The 24,883-nt window shown below is 41.2% G+C and overlaps 1 protein-coding gene across 1 annotated transcript; it reads left to right on the top strand.

The window, feature by feature from the left end:
• Positions 1 to 24,087: 24,087 nt before the first annotated feature.
• Positions 24,088 to 24,627, top strand: LOC117273356 (uncharacterized). The gene has a single exon (XM_033652518.2). It carries the CDS (start codon positions 24,088 to 24,090, stop codon positions 24,625 to 24,627), a length of 540 nt encoding a protein of 179 aa, XP_033508409.2.
• The last annotated feature ends 256 nt before the right edge of the window (positions 24,628 to 24,883 follow it).

Here is a 24,883-nt window from a genome sequence, read left to right as displayed (position 1 = left end):
GTAAAGAAATGTACTACGCATTTAGGCCCCAAGCAATCACTAGTTGGAAAGTGTGGAACTTGGTGCTATAAATGGAGAGTGAAGTAAGGGAACCTTAAATAAATTAGCGTGAGTTTTCACATTGCTAGAGTAATTACGATGAAGTTCTACTACTTGTTTTGCTGCGTTCTAACTATGTAATAAAGTTAATATTATAAAGATAATTGACTTCACAATTAAATATTTATAGATATTTAATGAAAATTTTAATATATATATATATATATATAAGGTTTTGGTAAAATTACTGAATTTACGTAAACTCGTAAATCCTGGTATATACTAAAATTTACGACGAGTTGCTATCTTTGAAATTGGAGCTTGAATATCATTTATGTGGAAAACAAAATGAGATTTTCGATTATGATAGAATTAACCAGAATCTGCTGGAATCACCAGTTGATGTCACAAAACTTTTCTCAAGTAAAGATGCACATGAGAAATGACGCATTAATATAATTGTTGACCTTTGAAAATGATTATTTAATTTTTTTTGATATGAATTAATAACAAAAAAATATATATACGTAAACATACATTATACACATGTGTGTGCATTTGAATTTTTTTTTGAATGCAAAACATGGAAAAGGAGGCATGGATTTGTTGAATTCACATTAAGGTTCCGTTGATGCGAAGAAATCGAAAATGTATGAGCTTAAGAGGCAATATGAGTTGGCGCAGAAAATCAACTACATCTCTGTCAAATAACTTCTTATATGAATTAATGATATAGCATTAGTACCAATATAGAAATGTTGTTAGAAGTTAAAATTGTGTAACAGCAGTAAAAATTGACTTTTTTTGCATGCAGAGAAGCCTACATAATTTCGGTGTATCCACAGGTACCGCTGATGTAAAGGAAGTATAATTGCAAGAGTTAGGGCGTAAATGAAATTAATAGTCTGTTAACAAACTTTTTATAATAATTAACGATATTGTCGATCAATACTGTTAGGTCTTATCGTGGAGAGTATGAGTGTACATGGACCGAGTTAGTTCGGGTTTTGTCAAAACCAAACCAAATCATCTATATCGGTTTGGATTGGTTCAGTTTTGTCGGATTTTTCGAGTTTTTTTTGTTACATAAATATTATTTCAATCTTACTTTGTTAAAGTTATACATAAAGTTTTGATAAGTGAATATATATTTACTAAAAATTAAAAAATGGACGTACAAATGATCTATTAAAATATTCTTATGGGAGAATTCTTTTAGTAACACATGATAGTTATTTTCTTAATCGTCTAATAATAATTTTTTGTTGATGTATGCTTTCAAGGTTAACCGAATTTAATAATTAAACATAAAAATCAATATGATACCTAAATAATGATATGTTCTATTTAACTTTAAGTTATCGAAATACCACGTCAAATTCGAAAAAGATATAAGAAATCTTGATATATGAATATGGAAGAACAAATAGATAATTGACGCATTTCAATAACACTTGATAAGAAAGTGATACAACGCATTATTTAAAGTAAATAAAAATAAACGCACTTTATAGTTCTATGAAATATTACATCCCATGAGAGGATCCCAAATATTTATAGATATTTTTAAAGAAAATTTTATATAAAGTCTTAAAAGTATATATAAATATTACTATATTCATATATCGGTTTGGTTTGAGGTTTTTTTATTCAATACCAAACCAAGTCAAATCAAACCTAATCGGATTTTTTAATTAGTTTGATTTGACTTTTCGATTTGGTGTGGTTTTCCGATTCGATTTGAACACCCCTAGTGGATAGATACTGTAAGCGAAGGTTGATCTACTCAAGAAAAGAGAAAGATATTAAATCCATCTTACAAAATCAAAAGTCACCATCAAAATTTAAAAGGTAGATGGCGAGGAGGTAAAGGTAATTCTCGAATTTCTTGATAGATCAATCTTTGGTTCCAATACCTCCACCACAACACGTAGACATTGGTTTTAATTCCTTACTTACCTCTTATACTTGAACCCAGTAGGTGATGGAAAGAATGGTGGTAAACCAAAAGGCTTGCCTAATGGATTTATAGATGTGGGTGGAAGGAGGGCTGATTTATTTTTTGACCAAAAAAGCTAGCACAAATCTAATTGAAGTAATCTAGAAATCAAATTGTATATTTTCTCTTTTGGAAATTCATTTATGCTAATAATTAACCTTCTTTTCATTCTTGATGGTAAGTCACTACTCACTTGATCTCTGCGATTGACATTTTTCGTCCTAAAATATTCTAGCCTTATTCTTAAAAATCTTTTGAGGATCATCCTGCGTACAATAAACCCTTGTGGTCTGGTCCTTCTCCGGACCCCACGCATAGCGGGAGTTTAGTGCCCCGGGCTGCCCTTTTTTTTAGGATCATCTTAGCTTATTTTGAACTTAAATTTAACACAAATTAGTCCACCGTATCACCAATAACAACACAACAACAATAACCCAGTGTAATCCCAAAAGTGGGATCTGGGGAGGGTAAGATGCACGCAACCTTACCCGTACCCTAGAAGGGCAAAGAGACTGTTTCCAATTGCCCCTCGACTAAAGAAAGGATGGAAGAAGCACTGATAACAAGTAATAGCAATACAAGGTATTTAGAAAACAAAACCCAAAATAGCAAAAGAGAGTATGAAAGAAGTACTAATAGTCAGTAATAAAAGTACAAGATATAAAATGATAGCAAACTAAGGGAGTACGGAAGACAAGTAACAACAATAACAAATTAATCCACCGTATAAAATTACAATATTCTAAAATTATACGAAAAATATAAGTTGCAAATTGTTTCACATAAAAAGACATGAAACATTATTGTTTATTTATTATAATTGCCTTATATTTGCGGTGATTAAAAAGGACACAGAAAAATATGTAATCGTTGTTCTGATGATCAACAATTTCTATTTGTTTAATTTATGTGACTGTAGCTGGACAATGTTATTCAGTATTATATTTTCGGGTAATTTCAGAGACCTCTTTATAGGTTTGGCTTCATAACACTAATATCTCATGTGGTTACGATATAATACTTACCTCCTTCATTTTGATTTTTTTAACAATTATTTTTAACCTACTTATTATTAATATAAAAAAGAGATAACTTTAAAGCAAGGGGTTGTCTATATAAAATTTTGTTTGACCTAAATTCAATTCGATGTTTACAAAAATTAATTGAACAAAAATAATTGGGACAAAAGGAGTACAATTAGTTTTCCTAAACAACATATCTAGTCATAGATATGTCGAAACCAAATTAAACCAGACATTTAAGCATCATTGGCCATACACATTTAAGTTAAGTACAACATGAGTTTAAATACACCAATGTATTCGTCACTTTTCATAGCATTAAAACTATTGCAATTTAAGTATAGAAATTTTAGCTGCCTCTGGTTTGAGCTCAAAATCCCAAAGGTAGAAAAAAGATTTTACAGAAGCACTTGATTCATCTCCAGATTTCACCATTTGAAGCCCGTATAAATCTTCATTTACTCTTTGCCTCTTCTATTCTAACCCCCTGTTGGGATCGAAATTACATGGTGCATACGGAAGTTAACAATGCAAAGCTTGTGGACGATAAATCAGACAAGAAAGACAATATATGCTAAAGAATATGATATTATAATGGGATTTGGTCAATTGACCTACATATAAATACTAGTATAAAAATATAAAAATTAGGATTTGACAGTACACAAAACTTAAAATCATTCTCAAAATGTTACCTCGATGGAGTTGGAAGGATCAACCTATGTTGCACCTCAAGAAAGCCAGGTTGATGCTCCCGTCTCTATCAAGGTATCGTTTTGAGAATGAGTTTAAGTTTTGTGCACTGACAATCCCTCTCTCTTATGATATTAGTTGTTGTTGGAGTCTGGGAGAAGCCCCAGGCGCGTACAATATATAAACTCGTATGAGCTTATTGTTACCGTTTACCCGAAAAACGGATAGAGTTGAATTTATACGTGGTTCTAAGGATACGTGGTACAACTTGGCACAAATCGGAAAGTAAGTAGAAATATACTGGGTATTGGCTGTATTAAGAATAAAATAGCAATCAAATTGAAATTGAAAGCTACTTTATGAACAAGCAAGATGAATCAATGTATAAAACTCACAAGAGGATAATCTCAATATAAATAGCAGTATGTTTTTCTCTGTGAATATCAATAATATGAGAGTGTATCAATACCTTAATGTTCCCTGCTCTACAGAAATAATAACTATCCCTCTTATAATGGAGAGATCCTACTTTAGATATAATTAAAAATACATAGTGGGGATCCCATGATAGATTAACTTTTTCCTAATTCCCACCGAGATTCTCTCCCTTAGTGGGGTTGTAACGGCTCTTGTCTCTTGGCTCGATCTTGATCGGACTTGGTATTGGTCAATTTTCAGGTTTAGAGCTCGATATTGGCTCGGGGCCCGGTATTGACTTTGGCTCGGTATTGGTCGGTCTCTGGCTTTTAAGCTCGATAACACCGCCTCACATCATAGTTCGATTTGGAATCGAGCTCGGTACTTAATTGGTCCCCGAAATTTGAGCTTGGTAACCTAGCTTCGGATCTCATACCCGATATTATGAAGATGACCTTCGATCCATTATGTTCCAATCTTGACTAATTATACGAAGGTCGAAACCGGTTTTGACCGTATACAGATAGTTCCCTCGTTTCTCGGTAAGAATGTGGCGAGAAACGACAAGATTTTCAAGCGGTATGACTCGATATACACCGACGTTTGCATCGAGCCCGACCATGACGTACGTGGTAGATGTCCCGTCGGTTCAGGTGCCCTTTTTTCCAATGGTACTATAATTCCTATTCCTATCCCGCCGAGGAGACGATCACCGGTACCCATGAAGCCCAGCTATATCAGCGGGCCCTGAGCCGCACCTTCGACATAAACTTGGCATGCTAAGGTACTTCTAGTTTAAATGCATATCAGACGATGGTCGGCCATTGCTGACATTAAACCGTTATTGCCAACCCTATAAATAGCTTCTTTTTTATTTTTTATTTTTTACTTTTACATCTTCAATCTCCAAATCTTCTAAGTTCTTTCTTGCGTCTTCTGAGTTCTTCATCTGTAAATATGTGATTTTTACTGCAAAATCTCTCTTTAAAATACCAAACCTTCGTCATCTCCTTCTATTTTCAATCTTTAAACCCAAATGGCGAAAATGTCAAAAACCATTCCCCAAAAAGAAAGTGTTTCTTCTTCGCGTCCTACCGGCGATAAAACACTGGTGGAGCCATGACTGGAGGAGTGAGTTCCCGGGGTGTGTGTTATTACTTCTGATTTTAAGATCGATAAAGCCTCATCGATTCCCGGTCGAAGTGAACCGGTATTGAGGTATATGTGCTCGATAACTGAGGGACACCTTGAACGGTTAAGGAAAGATTGTGATCGGGAGAACAAAGAAGTGATAATCCCAGCTCCCGAAGAAGATATTACTACCCATGTGAAAGGAGTTTTAAGTGTGTACACTTACCCTTTCATGTTGGGCCCCCTCCACCCTGTTGTCATCTATTTTTGCCACTAATACCAAGTAACGCTAGGCCAAATCCACCCTTCTTTTTGGCAGATCGTTATTCTGATCCACTTCTTTGTGAACAAAGTCGAGGGGATGCCTTTCACCCTTGACCATCTCATTAGATTGTACAGCCCCCGCCTTTATCGAGGTAGGTTAATAAAACTCCAGCGCCGGGCTACAAAAGTGATGTTCTCGAGCATAACCGAGGACAAGGACCGGGGTTGGATGGGCAGGTTCATTTGAGTGAAGACTTCGGACCTAATCCCGGTCAAGAAGATTCCATTTCCCGAAGAATGGAACATGAAACATAAGTATAATTCTACTGTTAGCTCCTATTATTTTGTTCCTTTGTTTCTTTCTCACCGATATCCTTTTTACGATGCAGCGGTTACTTGGATGCCCGGTGCAGTTCCTAACCTTAAGAGCTGGGTACGGGACCTGACTTCGACTTCTACATATGCCAAACGCTCGTGGCGCGATTTATCAAAGGGCCGATGGGAGGCCAAAAATCATGGTAATCCTCTTTCCCATGTTTTTGATGATTCGAACAAAATGCTTTTCTTATACTTAACCAATTATTTTGTGTGTAGTCCTGGGCAAAGATGCGGTTATGAGGCCCTCGTCTGGCGAGGAAAAGATTTTGGCCCCAGTTCCAAAACCGGCGAAGGACAACAAAGAAAAAGGGCCTCTACCTTCGAGGATCTAACACTTAAGACAAAGACGGCTCGTAAGCCGAAGAAGAACACCATCCCTTTGACCGGAGAATCAGTTCGGCATCTAAGGGATGAAGACAAAGAGGAAGAAGAAAACGACGGGTCCATACTGGTGGCCCGAGTGAAGAAAACCATCGATGCCCTAAAGGCAGCGGGGTCGATGGCGTTTGATGAGGCCCCATCTCGAGCTGAGAGGATGTCGGAGAAGGACTTGGGCAAAGTTCCTAATTTGTTGGAGATCGAGGATGCCTCCCACCGAAGTCAACAAACGGTGGGTATATCTGAAGGGGCCGGCCCTAAGCTCTTCAAACTGAGGAGAACTCCCCAAGTGACTCGCTTGGGGCAATAGTAATCGGAGACTCGCCTACTCTCCCTGCTTTTTCCGAAGGGGCGATCCGAGAAGCCCGAGCTTTGGGGACCCTCGAAGTAGACGGGGCCCATGAGGGAGAGGATCCCTTTCGCAATTTGTTTACCAATATTGAGGATGCTGCCGGCCCGAGTGATGCGTCGGGTCTTTTCTTTGAGGTTCAACGAACCCTGAATAAGGTAAGTCTCGATTCCCTTTGTCGATGTCATATTTTTCCATTTTCTGCCTAACGTTTTCTCTTTTTCGTATAGGCTTTAGCTCTTCATCAAGCGGAGTTTTCCAAGTCTCGAACGGAACTGAGCCGACGTGAGGCTGACTTTCGAGGGCTTTCGGAAGAGAGAAATGCCCTCAAACTTCTTAATGGGCAGAAAGAGGAAGAGATCAAAGATCTCCGAGCTGAGTTGGCCAAGGCATACCAAGATCAGACCGACCTGACCGAGAAGGTAATGATAATCTTAAAAACTCATGGGCTCAATTCGGGAACAGTGGCTAATATTTTGATCTCACAGCTGCAGCAGAAGCTTGAGGTTATCGGGATGCTTCGTGAGGAGGTCGATACGATAAGGGCAGAGACCTTGGGGTGGAAAGAAGGCATGGACCGCATTGCTACAGAAAAAGAGACTGCTCGAGCCCAATTATCATCGATCGAAAATCAACTTGAAGGCATGAAGGAGAAGATCTCGGTTCAAGCAAGAAAAATAGAGGAGCTCGAGGCTCGGTTGGCTTCCGTACTTGCCAAGGCCAAATCTGAAGCTAAAAAAGCAAAGGCCGAGGCGGATGAATTCGTGGCCGTCTATCGGGCCGATGCTAAAGCCGCTCAAGTACAAGCAAAAAAGGCAGCCGAGACCACTCAAACTCGAGCATATTGGGTTGCTGAACTTGCCAAATGCCAATTTCTGAGGGAAACCCTCGAGGAGATGCATGCTCGAGGTTTCTACCTTAGCGAAGAGATAAAAAAGACTAAAGAGCTTGAAGTCGATGCCGAAGCCTTGGCTTCCGATGATGATGATGATGATGGGAACAAGAGTGGGTTTGAGAGCAAGGAGGAGCCCGATGGAGAAGAGACTGCCCCCAGAGATAACCAGAAAAGTTAGGGTTTTTTCCATTTTGATTTTTTGTGTAGGGTCCTGATTGGACGTTGTAAATACTCTTCTATATATATAAAGATCTTTTCCTTTCCTGACTTGTCTCTATTTTATTCTTTGCCTTATGAAGATTTTTTTTAATTCATGCCTTATGAAAGTTTTCATAAGTTCTAGGCCTTAGGCAATTTGATGGAAGTCGGACCTTGTAGTCTTAATAACCGAGTGAGTGTTAGCTCGAGATCGAAGTAAGAGTAGCCCTTAGTCTTAATAGTCGAGCGATTGCTTATTCGAACTCGAAGTAATGTAGCCCATAGGCTCAGTAGTCGAGTGAGTGTTTACTCTAACTTGAAATAAGGTAGCCCTTGGGCTTCGTAGATAGTCCCTGAGTGAGAATGGTTGTTCGAACTCGAGTTGGGGTAGCCCTTAGGCTTTATAATCGAGCGAGTGTTACTCGAACTCGAAGTGATGTAGCTCGTGGGCTTTATGGTCGAGTGAGTGTTAGCTCAAACTCGAAATAATATTAGCCCTTAGGTTTAGTAGTCAAGTGAGTGATTGCTCGAACTCGAAGTGATGTAGCCCATAGGCTTTATGTTCGAGTGAGTGATTGTTCGAATTCGAAATAAGATTAGCCCTTAGGCTTAGTAGTCGAGTGAGTGATTGTTCGAACTCAAAGTGATGTAGCCCGTAGGCTTTATGGCCAAGTAAGTGATTACTCGAACTCGAAGTGATGTAGCCCGTAGGCTTTATGGTTGAGTGAGTGATTGCTCGAACTCGAAATAAGATTATCCCTTAGGCTTAGTAGTCGAGTAAGTGATTGCTCGAACTCAAAGTGATGTAGCACGTTGGCTTTATGATCGAGTGAGTGATTGCTCGAACTCGAAATAAGATTAGCCCTCAGGCTTAGTAGTCGAGTGAGTGATTTCTCGAACTCGAAGTGATGTAGCCCGTAGGTTTTATGTGGGGCTTGATCTCGTTGATTTTTTGGTTTTGCAGTCCCCGATTTATGGGGTAATGGTCGGCCCTTGAGCCTGTTTGTATAATAGATCACGAAATAGGGGATGGATTCTGAGATATGAGATATCGGTAAGGGAGAATTTTCTCTTTATGTCATTATACATGTGTTCATATTTTTGTACCAGGGATCGAGCTAACTACAATAGCATGGTTCGTTTTGACCATTTGGCTCTTACAATTTTTCCTATCGAAACCCTGTTGTCATGAAGTAACTTCCTTGCATCGAACTTGATATAACTTGATATATTCGACGGTAATGCCCCCAGTATTCGAGGTTGATTGTAAAGAGGCCTTGGATACTGTTGAATTGTTCTAAGTTAGCACGATCAATGGTTGCCTCATTAAAAACCTTGCCAAAAAGCTGCGAGGCTTTCTCCACTCATATAAGTGGACAATTATCATCGGTCGAAAATCAAATTCAAGGCATGAAGGAGAAGACCTCGGTTCAAGCAAGAAAAATAGAGAAGCTCGAGGCTCGGTTGGCTTCCGTACTTGCCAAGGCCAAATCTGAAGCTGAAAAAGCAAAGGCCGAGGCGGATGCATTCATGGCCGTCTATCGGGCCGATGCTAAAGCCGCTCAAGTACAAGCAAAAAAGGCAGCTGAGACCGTTCAAACTCGAGCATATTGGGTTGCTGAACTTGCCAAATGCCAATTTCGAAGGGAAACCCTCGAGGAGATCCATCCTCGAGGTTTCTATCTTATCAAAGAGATAAAAAAGGCTAAAGAGCTTGAAGTCGATGCCGGAGCCTTGGCTTCCGATGATGATGATGATGATGGTGGGAACAAGAGTGGGTCTGAGAGCGGGGGGGAGCCCGATGGAGAAGAGACTGCCCCCGGAGATAACCAGGAAAGTTAGGGTTTTTTCCATTTTGATGTTTTGTGTAGGGTCCTGATTGGACGTTGTAAATACTCTTCTATATATATAAAGATATTTTCCTTTCCTGACTTGTCTCTGTTTTATTCTCTGCCTTGTGAAGATTTTTTTTTCATTCATGCCTTATGAAAGTTTTCATAAGTTCGAGGCCTTAGGCAATTTGATGGAAGTCGGACCTTGTAGTCTTTATAACCGAGTGAGTGTTAGATCGAGATCGAAGTAAGAGTAGTCCTTAGTCTTAATAGTCGAGCGATTGCTTATTCGAACTCGACGTAATGTAGCCCGTAGGCTTAGTAGTCGAGTGAGTGTTTACTTGAACTTGAAATAAGGTAGCCCTTGGGCTTCGTAGATAGTCCCTGAGTGAGAATGGTTGCTAGAACTCGAGTTGGGGTAGCCCTTAGGCTTTATAGTCGAGCGAGTGTTACTCTAACACGAAGTGATGTAGCTCGTGGGCTTTATGGCCCAGTGAGTGTTAGCTCGAACTCGAAATAATATTTTCCCTTAGGCTTTGTAGTCGAGTGAGTGATTGCTCGAACTCGAAGTGATGTAGCCCGTAGGCTTTATGTTCGAGTGAGTGATTGTTCGAATTCGAAATAAGATTAGCCCTTAGGCTTAGTAGTCGAGTGAGTGATTGTTCGAACTCGAAGTGATGTAGCCCATAGGCTTTATGGTCGAGTAAGTGATTGCTCGAACTCGAAGTGATGTAGCCCATAGGCTTTATGGTCGAGTGTGTGATTACTCGAACTCGAAATAAGATTATCCCTTAGGCTTAGTAGTCGAGTAAGTGATTGCTCGAACTCAAAGTGATGTAGCACGTAGGCTTTATGATCGAGTGAGTGATTGCTCGAACTCGAAATAATATTGGCCCTCAGGCTTAGTAGTCGAGTGAGTGATTTCTCGAACTCGAAGTGATGTAGCCCGTAGGTTTTATGTGGGGCTTGATCTCGTTGATTTTTTGGTTTGGCAGTCCCCGATTTATGGGGTAATGGTCGGCCCTTGAGCCTGTTTGTATAATAGATCACGAAATAGGGGATGGATTCTGAGATATGAGATATCGGTAAGGGAGAATTTTCTCTTTATGTCATTATACATGTGTTCATATTTTTGTACCATGGATCGAGCTAACTACAATAGCATGGTTCGTTTTGACCATTTGGCTCTTACAATTTTTCCTATCGAAACCCTGTTGTCATGAAGTAACTTCCTTGCATCGAACTTGATATAACTTGATATATTCGACGGTAATGCCCCCAGTATTCGAGGTTGATTGTAAAGAGGCCTTGGATACTGTTGAATTGTTCTAAGTTAGCACGATCAATGGTTGCCTCATTAAAAACCTTGCCAAAAAGCTGCGAGGCTTTCTCCACTCATATAAGTGGACAATTATCATCGGCCGTTAATCAAATTCAAGGCATGAAGGAGAAGATCTCGGTTCAAGCAAGAAAAATAGAGAAGCTCGAGGCTCGGTTGGCTTCCGTACTTGCCAAGGCCAAATCTGAAGCTGAAAAAGCAAAGGCCGAGGCGGATGCATTCATGGCCGTCTATCGGGCCGATGCTAAAGCCGCTCAAGTACAAGCAAAAAAGGCAGCTGAGACCGTTCAAACTCGAGCATATTGGGTTGCTGAACTTGCCAAATTCCAATTTCGAAGGGAAACCCTCGAGGAGATCCATCCTCGAGGTTTCTATCTTATCAAAGAGATAAAAAAGGCTAAAGAGCTTGAAGTCGATGCCGGAGCCTTGGCTTCTGATGATGATGATGATGATGGTGGGAACAAGAGTGGGTCTGAGAGCGGGGAGGAGCCCGATGGAGAAGAGACTGCCCCCAGAGATAACCAGGAAAGTTAGGGTTTTTTCCATTTTGATGTTTTGTGTAGGGTCCTGATTGGACGTTGTAAATACTCTTCTATATATATAAAGATCTTCTCCTCTCCTGACTTGTCTCTGTTTTATTCTCTGCCTTGTGAAGATTTTTTTTTCATTCATGCCTTATGAAAGTTTTCATAAGTTCGAGGCCTTAGGCAATTTGATGAAAGTCGGACCTTGTAGTCTTTATAACCGAGTGAGTGTTAGATCGAGCTCGAAGTAAGAGTAGTCCTTAGTCTTAATAGTCGAGCGATTGCTTATTCGAACTCGAAGTAATGTAGCCCGTAGGCTTAGTAGTCGAGTGAGTGTTTACTTGAACTTGAAATAAGGTAGCCCTTGGGCTTCGTAGATAGTCCCTGAGTGAGAATGGTTGCTCGAACTCGAGTTGGGGTAGCCCTTAGGCTTTATAGTCGAGCGAGTGTTACTCGAACTCGAAGTGATGTAGCTCGTGGGCTTTATGGTTGAGTGAGTGTTAGCTCGAACTAGAAATAATATTAGCCCTTAGGTTTAGTAGTCAAGTGAGTGATTGCTCGAACTCGAAGTGATGTAGCCCGTAGGCTTTATGTTCGAGTGAGTGATTGTTCTAACTCGAAATAAGATTAGCCCTTAGGCTTAGTAGTCGAGTGAGTGATTGTTCGAACTCGAAGTGATATAGCCCGTAGGCTTTATGGTCGAGTAAGTGATTGCTCGAACTCGAAGTGATGTAGCCCGTAGGCTTTATGGTCGAGTGAGTGATTACTCGAACTCGAAATAAGATTATCCCTTAGGCTTAGTAGTCGAGTAAATGATTGCTCGAACTCAAAGTGATGTAGCACGTAGGCTTTATGATCGAGTGAGTGATTGCTCGAACTCGAAATAATATTGGCCCTCAGGCTTAGTAGTCGAGTGAGTGATTTCTCGAACTCGAAGTGATGTAGCCCGTAGGTTTTATGTGGGGCTTGATCTCGTTGATTTTTTGGTTTGGCAGTCCCCGATTTATGGGGTAATGGTCGGCCCTTGAGCTTGTTTGTATAATAGATCACGAAATAGGGGATGGATTCTGAGATATGAGATATCGGTAAGGGAGAATTTTCTCTTTATGTCATTATACATGTGTTCATATTTTTGTACCAGGGATCGAGCTAACTACAATAGCATGGTTCGTTTTGACCATTTGGCTCTTACAATTTTTCCTATCGAAACCCTGTTGTCATGAAGTAACTTCCTTGCATCGAACTTGATATAACTTGATATATTCGACGGTAATGCCCCCAGTATTCGAGGTTGATTGTAAAGAGGCCTTGGATACTGTTGAATTGTTCTAAGTTAGCACGATCAATGGTTGCCTCATTAAAAACCTTGCCAAAAAGCTGCGAGGCTTTCTCCACTCATATAAGTGGACAATTATCATCGGTCAAAAATCAACTTCAAGGCATGAAGGAGAAGATCTCGGTTCAAGCAAGAAAAATAGAGAAGCTCGAGGCTCGGTTGGCTTCCGTACTTGCCAAGGCCAAATCTGAAGCTGAAAAAGCAAAGGCCGAGGCGGATGCATTCATGGCCGTCTATCGGGCCGATGCTAAAGCCGCTCAAGTACAAGCAAAAAAGGCAGCTGAGACCGTTCAAACTCGAGCATATTGGGTTGCTGAACTTGCCAAATGCCGATTTCGAAGGGAAACCCTCGAGGAGATCCATCCTCGAGGTTTCTATCTTATCGAAGAGATAAAAAAGGCTAAAGAGCTTGAAGTCGATACCGGAGCCTTGGCTTCCGATGATGATGATGATGATGGGAACAAGTGTGGGTCTGAGAGCAGGGAGGAGCCCGATGGAGAAGAGACTGCCCCCAGAGATAACCAGAAAAGTTAGGGTTTTTTCCATTTTGATTTTTTGTGTAGGGTCCTGATTGGACGTTGTAAATACTCTTCTATATATATAAAGATCTTTTCCTTTCCTGACTTGTCTCTGTTTTATTCTCTGCCTTGTGAAGATTTTGTTTCATTCATGCCTTATGAAAGTTTTCATAAGTTCGAGGCCTTAGGCAATTTGATGGAAGTCGGACCTTATAGTCTTTATAACCGAGTGAGTGTTAGCTCGAGATCGAAGTAAGAGTAGCTCTTAGTCTTAATAGTCAAGCGATTGCTTATTTGAACTCCAAGTAATGTAGCCCGTAGGCTTAGTAGTCGAGTGAGTGTTTACTCGAACTTGAAATAAGGTAGCCCTTGGGCTTCGTAGATAGTCCCTGAGTGAGAATGGTTGCTCGAACTCGAGTTGGGGTAGCCCTTAGGCTTTATAGTCGAGCGAGTGTTACTCGAACTCGAAGTGATGTAGCTCGTGGGCTTTATGGTCGAGTGAGTGTTAGCTCGAACTAGAAATAATATTAGCCCTTAGGTTTAGTAGTCAAGTGAGTGATTGCTCGAACTCGAAGTGATGTAGCCCGTAGGCTTTATGTTCGAGTGAGTGATTGTTCTAACTCGAAATAAGATTAGCCCTTAGGCTTAGTAGTCGAGTGAGTGATTGTTCGAACTCAAAGTGATGTACCCCATAGCCTTTATGGTCGAGTAAGTGATTGCTCGAACTCGAAGTGATGTAGCCCGTAGGCTTTATGGTTGAGTGAGTGATTGCTCGAACTCGAAATAAGATTATCCCTTAGGCTTAGTAGTCGAGTAAATGATTGCTCGAACTCAAAGTGATGTAGCACGTAGGCTTTATGATCGAGTGAGTGATTGCTCGAACTCGAAATAATATTGGCCCTCAGGCTTAGTAGTCGAGTGAGTGATTTCTCGAACTCGAAGTGATGTAGCCCGTAGGTTTTATGTGGGGCTTGATCTCGTTGATTTTTTGGTTTGGCAGTCCCCGATTTATGGGGTAATGGTCGGCCCTTGAGCCTGTTTGTATAATAGATCACGAAATAGGGGATGGATTCTGAGATATGAGATATCGGTAAGGGAGAATTTTCTCTTTATGTCATTATACATGTGTTCATATTTTTGTACCATGGATCGAGCTAACTACAATAGCATGGTTCGTTTTGACCATTTGGCTCTTACAATTTTTCCTATCGAAACCCTGTTGTCATGAAGTAACTTCCTTGCATCGAACTTGATATAACTTGATATATTCGACGGTAATGCCCCCAGTATTCGAGGTTGATTGTAAAGAGGCCTTGGATACTGTTGAATTGTTCTAAGTTAGCACGATCAATGGTTGCCTCATTAAAAACCTTGCCAAAAAGCTGCGAGGCTTTCTCCACTCATATAAGTGGACAATTATCATCGGCCGTTAATCAAATTCAAGGCATGAAGGAGAAGATCTCGGTTCAAGCAAGAAAAATAGAGAAGCTCGAGGCTCGGTTGGCTTCCGTACTTGCCAAGGCCAAATCTGAAGCTGAAAAAGCAAAGGCCGAGGCGGATGCATTCATGGCCGTCTATCGGGCCGATGCTAAAGCCGCTCAAGTACAAGCAAAAAAGGCAGCTGAGACCGTTCAAACTCGAGCATATTGGGTTGCTGAACTTGCCAAATTCCAATTTCGAAGGGAAACCCTCGAGGAGATCCATCCTCGAGGTTTCTATCTTATCAAAGAGATAAAAAAGGCTAAAGAGCTTGAAGTCGATGCCGGAGCCTTGGCTTCCGATGATGATGATGATGATGGTGGGAACAAGAGTGGGTCTGAGAGCGGGGAGGAGCCCGATGGAGAAGAGACTGCCCCCAGAGATAACCAGGAAAGTTAGGGTTTTTTCCATTTTGATGTTTTGTGTAGGGTCCTGATTGGACGTTGTAAATACTCTTCTATATATATAAAGATCTTCTCCTCTCCTGACTTGTCTCTGTTTTATTCTCTGCCTTGTGAAGATTTTTTTTTCATTCATGCCTTATGAAAGTTTTCATAAGTTCGAGGCCTTAGGCAATTTGATGAAAGTCGGACCTTGTAGTCTTTATAACCGAGTGAGTGTTAGATCGAGCTCGAAGTAAGAGTAGTCCTTAGTCTTAATAGTCGAGCGATTGCTTACTCGAACTCGACGTAATGTAGCCCGTAGGCTTAGTAGTCGAGTGAGTGTTTACTTGAACTTGAAATAAGGTAGCCCTTGGGCTTCGAGATAGTCCCTGAGTGAGAATGGTTGCTAGAACTCGAGTTGGGGTAGCCCTTAGGCTTTATAGTTGAGCGAGTGTTACTCTAACTCGAAGTGATGTAGCTCGTGGGCTTTATGGCCCAGTGAGTGTTAGCTCGAACTCGAAATAATATTTGCCCTTAGGCTTTGTAGTCGAGTGAGTGATTGCTCGAACTCGAAGTGATGTAGCCCGTAGGCTTTATGATCGAGTGAGTGATTGTTCGAATTCGAAATAAGATTAGCCCTTAGGCTTAGTAGTCGAGTGAGTGATTGTTCGAACTCGAAGTGATGTAGCCCATAGGCTTTATGGTCGAGTAAGTAATTGCTCGAACTCGAAGTGATATAGCCCGTAGGATTTATGGTCGAGTGAGTGATTACTCGAACTCGAAATAAGATTATCCCTTAGGCTTAGTAGTCGAGTAAGTGATTGCTCGAACTCAAAGTGATGTAGCACGTAGGCTTTATGATCGAGTGAGTGATTGCTCGAACTCGAAATAAGATTAGCCCTCAGGCTTAGTAGTCGAGTGAGTGATTTCTCGAACTCGAAGTGATGTAGCCCGTAGGTTTTATGTGGGGCTTGATCTTGTTGATTTTTTGGTTTGGCAGTCCCCGATTTATGGGGTAATGGTCGGCCCTTGAGCCTGTTTGTATAATAGATCACGAAATAGGGGATGGATTCTGAGATATGAGATATCGGTAAGGGAGAATTTTCTCTTTATGTCATTATACATGTGTTCATATTTTTGTACCAGGGATCGAGCTAACTATAATAGCATGGTTCGTTTTGATCATTTGGCTCTTACAATTTTTCCTATCAAAACCCTGTTGTCATGAAGTAACTTTCTTGCATCGAAATTGATATAACTTGATATATTCGACGGTAATGCCCCCAATATTCGAGGTTGATTGTAAAGAGGCCTTGGATACTGTTGAATTGTTCTAAGTTAGAACGATCAATGGTTGCCTCTTTAAAAACCTTGCCAAAAAACCCATTTGGGATAAAATCGGTCTAAGGGAAAAAGAGTGCAACGCGTGCTTTCGGGCCTAAAGGCTTCAGGTTGACTAATCCATCCATATTCCTGGTCGAATCCTGCAAGGGTTAGTTTCGAAATATAAATGAACATGGGAGGTTCGTACCTTAGCAGTAGTATTGTTTTAGGTGCAACACATTCCAATTGCTTGGTAGTTGTTTGCCGTTTATCACACCGAGCTTGTAGGATCCTTTACCGACGATTTCTAGAATCTGATAAGGACCTTCCCAGTTAGGACCCAGTTTTCCTTCTTTTGGATTTCGGGTGTTGAGGGTAACTTTTCTTAGCACTAAGTCTCCGATTTTAAAATATCGAAGATTGGTTCTTCGATTATAATACCTTTCGATCCACTATTTTTGAGCGGCTAATCGGACGAGGGCCGCTTCTTATTTTTCGTCCAGTAATTCAAGGCTCGTGTTCATCGTCTCGTTATTCTACTCATTTGTTGCATATCGAAACATGATGCTAGGTTCTCCGACCTCAACCGGGATAAGAGCTTCGGCGCCATAAACCAACAAGAATGGTGTCGCTCTGGTACTCGATTTCGATATTGTGCGGTATTCCTATAGGACATCGGGTAATATTTCTCTCCATTTTATTTTAGCGTAGGTTAATCTTTTCTTAAGATTTTGGATGATAGTTTTGTTAGTCGATTCGGCCTGTCCGTTCCTGCTGGGATGATAAGGTGTTGATAGGATCCTTTTGATTTTGTGATCTCCGAGAAATTTAGTTACTTTGCTTCTGAAGAATTGCTTTCCATTGTCACATACAATGGCATCCCGAACCAATATATGATGTGGTCCCAAATGAAGTCTATCACCTCCTTTTCTCTGACTTTCTCGAAAGCCTGTGCTTCAACCCATTTAGAGAAATAATCAGTCATAAACAAAATAAACTGAGCCTTACCTGGGGCCGATAGGAGGGGGCCGACGATGTCCATTCCCGATTTCATAAAAGGCTAAGGAGCTAGGACTGAGTGGAGAAGTTCCCCGGGTTGATGAATCATGGGTGCATGTCTTTGACATTTGTCGCATTTTCGAACGAACTCCCTTGCATCTTTATCCATATCGATCCAATAATATCCTGCTCTGATTATTTTGTGGACTAATGAATCAGCACCGGAATGATTCCCACAAGTGCCTTCGTGAATCTTACGTAGTATGTAGTCCGTATATCCTAGTCCCAAACATATTGCCAGTGGACCATCGAATGTCCTTCTAAATGGACTTCCATCATTGGATAAGGTGAACCATCCAGCTTTTGTGCGTAGAGTTCTCGATTCCTTTGGATCCGATATAAGTTTCCTGTTCTTGAAGTACTCTATATATTTGTTTCTCCAATCCCAGGTTAGACTTGTGGAGTTTATCTCGGCATGAACTTCCTCGATTACCAATTTCATAAGTTACACGACAGTCCCCGAGTTGAGTTCATCATCCTCGACCGACGATCCTAAGTTTGCAAGAGCATCGGCCTCATGTTCTGCTCTCGAAGTACATGTTGCAAAGTCCATTCCTTAAATCAATGTAGAGTCACTTGCAATTTATCCAAGTACCTATGCATTCGATCTTCCCGGACTTCAAAAGTCCCATTGACGTGATTTACCACGAGGAGGGAATCACATTTAGCCTCCACGACTTCGGCTCCCAAGCTTCTATCTAGTTTGAGACCTGCAATCACGGCCTCATATTCGGCCTCATTGTTAGTCAATTGTGTAATTTTAATAGACTGTCTAACTATATTACCTGTGGGCGATTTTAGTACGATGCCCAGTCCGGACCCCTTTGCGTTCGAGGCACCATCCGTAAAGAGGGTCCAGATTCCCGAAGAGGTACCCGATTTTATCAGTAATTCCTTTTCGATCTCGGGTACGAAGGCCGGCATAAAGTCAGCCACGAAGTCCGCTAAGATTTAGAATTTGATAGAGGTTCGAGGTTGATACTCAATGTCGTACCCGCCGATCTCTATGGCCCATTTGGCCAATCGACCTGAAAGCTCAGGTTTGTGTAAAATATTTTGTAGAGGATAAGTTGTTACAACATGTATCGGATGGCACTGGAAATATAGTTTTAACTTCCTAGAGGCACTTATTAAAGAAAGTGCTAATTTTTCTAAGTGTGGATATCTAGTTTCGGCCTCGCCTAGAGTTCGACTGACATATTAAATAGGGAATTGCGTACCTCGCTCTTCTCGAATTAGGACTCCACTTACCGCTACCTCTGAGACAACCAGATACAAGTAAAGCTGTTCGTCTACCTTCGGGGTATGAAGCAACGGAGGGCTCGATAGATACCGTTTTAGCTCTTCCAAAGCCTGCTGACATTCCGGAGTCCATGAAAAATTGCTTTTCTTTTTAAGCAAAGAGAAAAATCGATGGCTCCTATTCGAGGATCTCGAAATGAATCGTCCCAGGGCGGCTATCCGTCCCGTTAGCCTTTGCACAGCCTTTACATTATCTACCACTATGATGTCTTCAATTGCTTTGATTATATCGGGGTTAATCTCGATTCCTCGATTGGATACCATGAAACTGAGAAACTTGCCCGAGCCAACCCTGAAAGCACATGTTTCGGGGATTGAGCTTCATATAGTACTCCCTTAGTATGTCGAAAGTTTCCTGCAAATGCTTTTAATGGTCATCTGCTCGCATGGCTTTAACCAACATGTCATCAATATAAACTTCCATTGATTTTCCTATTTGCTTTTCAAACATTCTGTTTACTAGGCGTTGGTAAGTTGCACCAGCATTTTTTAGGCCAAATGGCATTACATTATAACATTAGGTCCCGTACTTAGTGATAAATGAGGTCTTTTCATGATCCTCTGGGTTCATCTGTATTTGGTTGTACCCAGAATAGGCATTGAGAAAACTGAGAGTCTCGTGGTCGGCTGTGGCATTGATCATACGATCGATATTAGGCAAAGGAAAAGAGTCATTAGGACATGCTTTATTCAGGTCTTTATAATCTATACACATTCTAAGTTTGTTCCCCTTTTTAGGGACTACCACCACATTTGCTAGCCATTCGGGGTACTTTACTTCTTGAATGGACCCTCTTTTAAGAAGTTTGGTTACTTCGTCTTTGATGAAGGTGTGTTTGACCTCGGACTGGGATCTCCTTTTTTGTTTTACCGGGTGGAATTTTGGGTCCAAGCTTAGCTTATGAGTGTTGATTCCCGGTGGGATCCCTGTCATGTCAAGATGGGACCAAGCGAAACAGCCTATGTTAGCTATAAGAAATTGAATAAGCTTTCTCCTGAGCTCGGGATCTAACCCCGTGCCCAGGTATACCTTTTGTTTGGGCAGATATTCGATTAGTATGACTTGCTCCAGTTCTTAGATTGTTGATTGGCTTGCATCGGAATCATCGGGAACCACAAAAGATCGAGGGATCCTACGTTCATCATCTTCGTCAGTCTTCTGATTCTCTAATTGGGTCGAAGCTGACATTTGTAATTGCTATTTGGTATTCCGTTCCTCCTTCGAATCCGATCCTTTTGTTGATGATAATGATGACATCTGAATCACTTCATCGACGACAAACATTTCTTTTGCGGCTGGTTGCTCCCCATAGACCATTTTGATTCCCTCCGATGTTGGGAACTTCAAAACCTGGTAGAGGGTCAAGGGTACAACCCTCATATTGTGGATCCACGGCCTTCCAAATAGGGCGTTGTATCTCATATCGCCTTCGATCACGTGGAACTTCATTTCTTGGATGGTTCCGGCCACGTTAACTGGCATGATTATTTCACCCTTAGTAGTTTCACATTCCATATTGAATCGGTTTAGTACCAAGGTCGCAGGCACGGCCTGGTCCTGTAGACCGAGTTGCTCTACAACCCTCGATCGAATGATGTTGGCCGAACTACCTGGATCAATTAACACACGTTTAACTTGAGTTTTATTCATAAGTACAGATATTCCCAGTGCATCATTATGTGGTTGCATGATTCCTTCCGCGTCTTTGTTATTAAAGGACAAGGTTCCTTCAGGGGTGTAATCCTGAGTCCGGGATCACTTTTCTCTTACAACCGACATCTTAGTGCGTTTAAGCACCGGCCCCTAGGGGGTATAGATCCCACCAATGATCATGTGGATGATGTGTTGTGGCTCTTCTTGTTCCTTTTGTCTATTGAAATTCCTGTTTTTGAAATGGTTTTTGGCTCTATCCCTTAAAAATTCTCGAAGGTGCCCTTTGTTGAATAACCGAGATACCTCCTCTCTTAGTTGCCTGCAATCTTTCGTTCTGTAGCCATGAGTGCCATGATATTCGCACATTTGATTGGGATTCCTCTGGGCAGGATCGGTCTGTATAGGTCGAGGTCATTTAGTATCTTGGATGCATCCGATAGCCGATATGATAGCAGATGCATCGATGCTGAAGTTATACTCTGAAAACCGAGGTGCTTCCTTAAGTCCGGTATGCCTGTCGAACCCATTCATGTTCATCAGCCCCCGAGACCCTTGGCCTCGATCATTTCTCTTTTCGCCTCGTACGGGAATTGTGAAGGTTCGCTACCCCTACGATCTCCGTTATACAGCCGGTATCGATCCTTGTTTGACCTTGGTTCTCGGTCGATATCCCTTTTAATATCGGATCCAGAACCCAACTGGTCATCTTCGACTCTTATTTTGGATTGATACCGATTGTGCACATCGGCCCAAGTAATAGCTGGGTACTCGATCAGGTTATGCTTCAGCTATCGTGAAGCCATCGAGCTTCGTTCGTTTAGACCATGAGTGAAAGCTTGAACAACCCAATCGTCTGTGACTGGTGGTAGATCCATTCGCTCCATTTGGAAACGAGATAGGAATTGTCTTAGCATCTCGTTATCCTTTTATCTTACCTTGAATAAGTCCGACTTCCTGGTCTCGACATTTATGGCCCCAATATGTGCTTTTACGAAAGAATCTGCAAGCATAGCAAAAGAATCAATAGAGTTAGACGGTAAATTATGATACCATATCATTACTCCCTTTGACAGGGTTTCACCGAAGTTTTTCAATTATACAGATTCGATCTCATCGTCCTCTAGATCGTTCCCTTTGATGGCACATGTGTAAGAGGTGACATGTTCGTTGGGGTCAGTTGTTCCATTATATTTAGGAATATCGGGCATGTGAAACTTCTTTGGGATCGGTTTAGGAGCCGCGCTCGGGGGGAAAGGCTTTTGTATGATTTTTTTGGAATCTAAGCCCTTCAATATCGGTGGTGCCCCCGGGATCTGATTAACCCTGGAGTTATATGTTTCCCCTTTTTTGTCGTTTGCCTCGATCCTACTTTCTCCTGATCTATTCGTTTTGTCAGTTCTTCGAGCATCTTAACGATTTCGGGATTAGTCCCCGATTCTTGCTCATTTGACCTTACTATAGCTGGCCGCGTTTTGTGGGTGACTTCTTGGGGCGGATTGGGCTCGAGTCTGGTCAGTGCCTGGGTTTGGCTCTGCAACTGGGCTATTTCTACTTGTTGAGCTTGCAACATCTCGAAGATCATACGCAAGCTAATTCCTATTCTCGGGGTCGGAATGTTGGTTCGCTTCGATGGCCGCATGTGAATTGATGTCTATTGGCTCATCGACCCGAGCTCCAACGGGATCAACGAGTAGTCTTCCACTCCCGGGGGTTAAGTTGTTGTTCTTATCTTGAAGGCCAGTCGATCGGTAGGGCCATTAAATGAGAATTCATTGTTTTCAACCTGAAATCAAAGATACTTCCAAGAGCAAGTGTAAAATGGTGTGTTTTGTAGAGATTCGTACCAAACAACCACTGTTATCCTTAGCCCCACAGTGGGCACCAAACTGTTTACCCGAAAAATGGATAGAGTTGAATTTATACGTGGTTCTAAGGATACGTAGTACAACTTGGCACAAATCGGAAAGTAAGTAGAAATATACTGGGTATTGACTGTATGAAGAATGAAATACCAACCAAATTGAAATAAAAAGATATTTTATGAACAAGCAAGATGAATCAATGTATAAAGCTCGCAAGAGGATAATCTCAATATAAATATTAGTATGGTTTTCTCTGTGAATATCAATAATATGAGAGTGTATCGATGCCTTAATGTTCCCTCCTCTACAAAAATAATAACTATCCCTCTTATAGTGGAGGGATCCTACTTTAGATATAATTAAAAATACATAGTGGGGATCCCATGATAGATTAGATTTTCCCTAATTCCCGCTGAGATTCTCTTCCTTAGTGCAGCTGTAACGGCTCTTGTCTCTTGGCTCAGTATGGTTTCTTTGTTTTTGCTACTGTTAGGTTTGTGTTGATTATTTTGTTTTTTATCATTGAGTTTTTAATATTATTAATAAGTTAAAATTAAGTTAAAAGAAGTAGTCTTGTATAATTAAATTTCTGTCTAAACCTTTTAATAGGTAGTATCTTTTGTTTTTTGTATGTAACAGCTGAAATTATTTTATTTTGTGAAGCAACTACCTAATTAATAGTAGTAGTTATTGTTCTTTATACGAGACGTGGGTTGAGAGTCATTGCATAGTCATATATGTGAACTGAGCAACCATACTTATTTCTTGGAGTCATGAGCCGTGTCTAGTAGAGTCTCATTTATGGGTATGTTGTGCACCATACTTATATCTGGGAAGCTACAGGGCCTGTTAAGAAAATTTCTTTTCTTTGATTCTTACATCGTGCGTTAGAGCTAAATGTTTCAGAATTCTAACAATCCTTTATCTTTCATTTTAGAACAAGATGGTTAGAACAAGATCAACTTCATCCTCTGCTGCTAAAAATATGGGGATACCAGCTTCTAGTCATCAAGAAGCAGCTCCAGAGGTGCAGACTGCACCAGTGGCACCGACTGCAGTTAGAGGACGTGGCAGATGTAGAGGTCGAGGTCGAGGTCGAGGTCAGAATGCCAGGGGTAGAGGTGAAAATGCCAGAGGTAATCCGACTCGTGGTAGGCTGCTGGATATGCATAGGCTCTACCTCAACAGGTTGATAACGATCAGGTGGATGTCACACCCCCTCCTAACCCACTTAGGGAGAATCAACCGCAGCAGCAGGATGATCGAATTGATAGAATTTTGGATTTTTTGGAGTCCCTAGCCCCTCCTGCTGGTGGTCGTGTACCTGTTATTCAGATGAAGAGGTTATAGAAGATGATTTTCAGGCCCCACCTGGGGTACCACCACCAGCTGTCCCTACAAATATTGCCCAGCCAGTACATTTACCAACAGGAAAAATCGATCCACATGCCTTTCTGAGATTAAAACCTCCTATTTATACTGGTACAGACAAGTCGAATGAGCCAATGTTATTTTTTGGAAGAGATAGAGGAAATGTTTATTTCTTTGGGTTTTCTCAAAACACAAGCCACATAGTTAATTGGGTTTCGGTTGAAGGGTGCAGCAGGGAAATAGTGGAGGGGTTACAAGAAGGCCAGAGATTCTACATTACCGCCACTTACTTGGCCACAATTTAAAGAAGCTTCCAGGGCAAATTTTTTTCCTAGCAGTCAGATGGATGAGCTCTGGCATCAGTTCGAACATCTTAAACAGGGCACCATGTCAGTAACTGAATACGAGATGGAATTCACAAACTCGGTAGAGTATGCACCTAATTTGATACCGACAGAGAGGGAAAAAGTCAGAAGGTTCATTGAAGGCTTGAATCCACATATGGCCAAAGATATGACTTCGCATCAGGATGAAAATACCTACCTTCAAGTAGTTAATATTGCTACGTGCAAGGAGTCTTTTCATAAAATTGCTAGGGAAGCTAGAGAGAATGGCAAGAAGACTAGAACCACGGGTAGTTATAGTGGAATTTCATTTGGGGGAAAGAACATGAATCATTCAGCTCAAAGTCAGTCAATAGCTCACCCGTCTCCTTATCCAGCTCCATTTAGAATAGGCCAACAGAGTAAGGGTCAGGCCTATCTGGGGCACAGTTCAACTAGTCAACCAGACTCGGTTCTCTTATCCTATTTATTCCACGTGCAACAAAAGACATCTCGGGCAATGCCTTTTGGGTCAGAGAGGATGTTATCACTGCTATGACCCAGGTCACCTTATGAAAGTGTCACGACCCAAAATCTGACCTGTCGTGATGGCACCTATCTCAATACTAGGTAAGCCGAAAACATCAATAACTCCCGATTTCCTTTAAGTTTGAAAACATAATATCTAAATTTCACGAAAGAAAAACTCACAAATACATATATAAACACTTCCCAAAACCTGGTGTCACTGAGTACATGAGCATTTAATATGGGTACAAGTCTGGAACATAAGGTCTATAATAGTCTAAGACCAA

The sequence above is a fragment of the Nicotiana tomentosiformis genome, chromosome 3 (assembly GCF_000390325.3).
Source record: "Nicotiana tomentosiformis chromosome 3, ASM39032v3, whole genome shotgun sequence".
Classification (NCBI taxonomy): domain Eukaryota; kingdom Viridiplantae; phylum Streptophyta; class Magnoliopsida; order Solanales; family Solanaceae; genus Nicotiana; species Nicotiana tomentosiformis.
This window is presented reverse-complemented; position numbering and strand designations above follow the sequence as displayed.

Coding starts and splice junctions, on each gene's coding strand:
- LOC117273356 (XM_033652518.2), top strand. CDS start 24,088: ATGGATGAGCTCTGGCATCAGTTCGAACATCTTAAACAGGGCACCATG.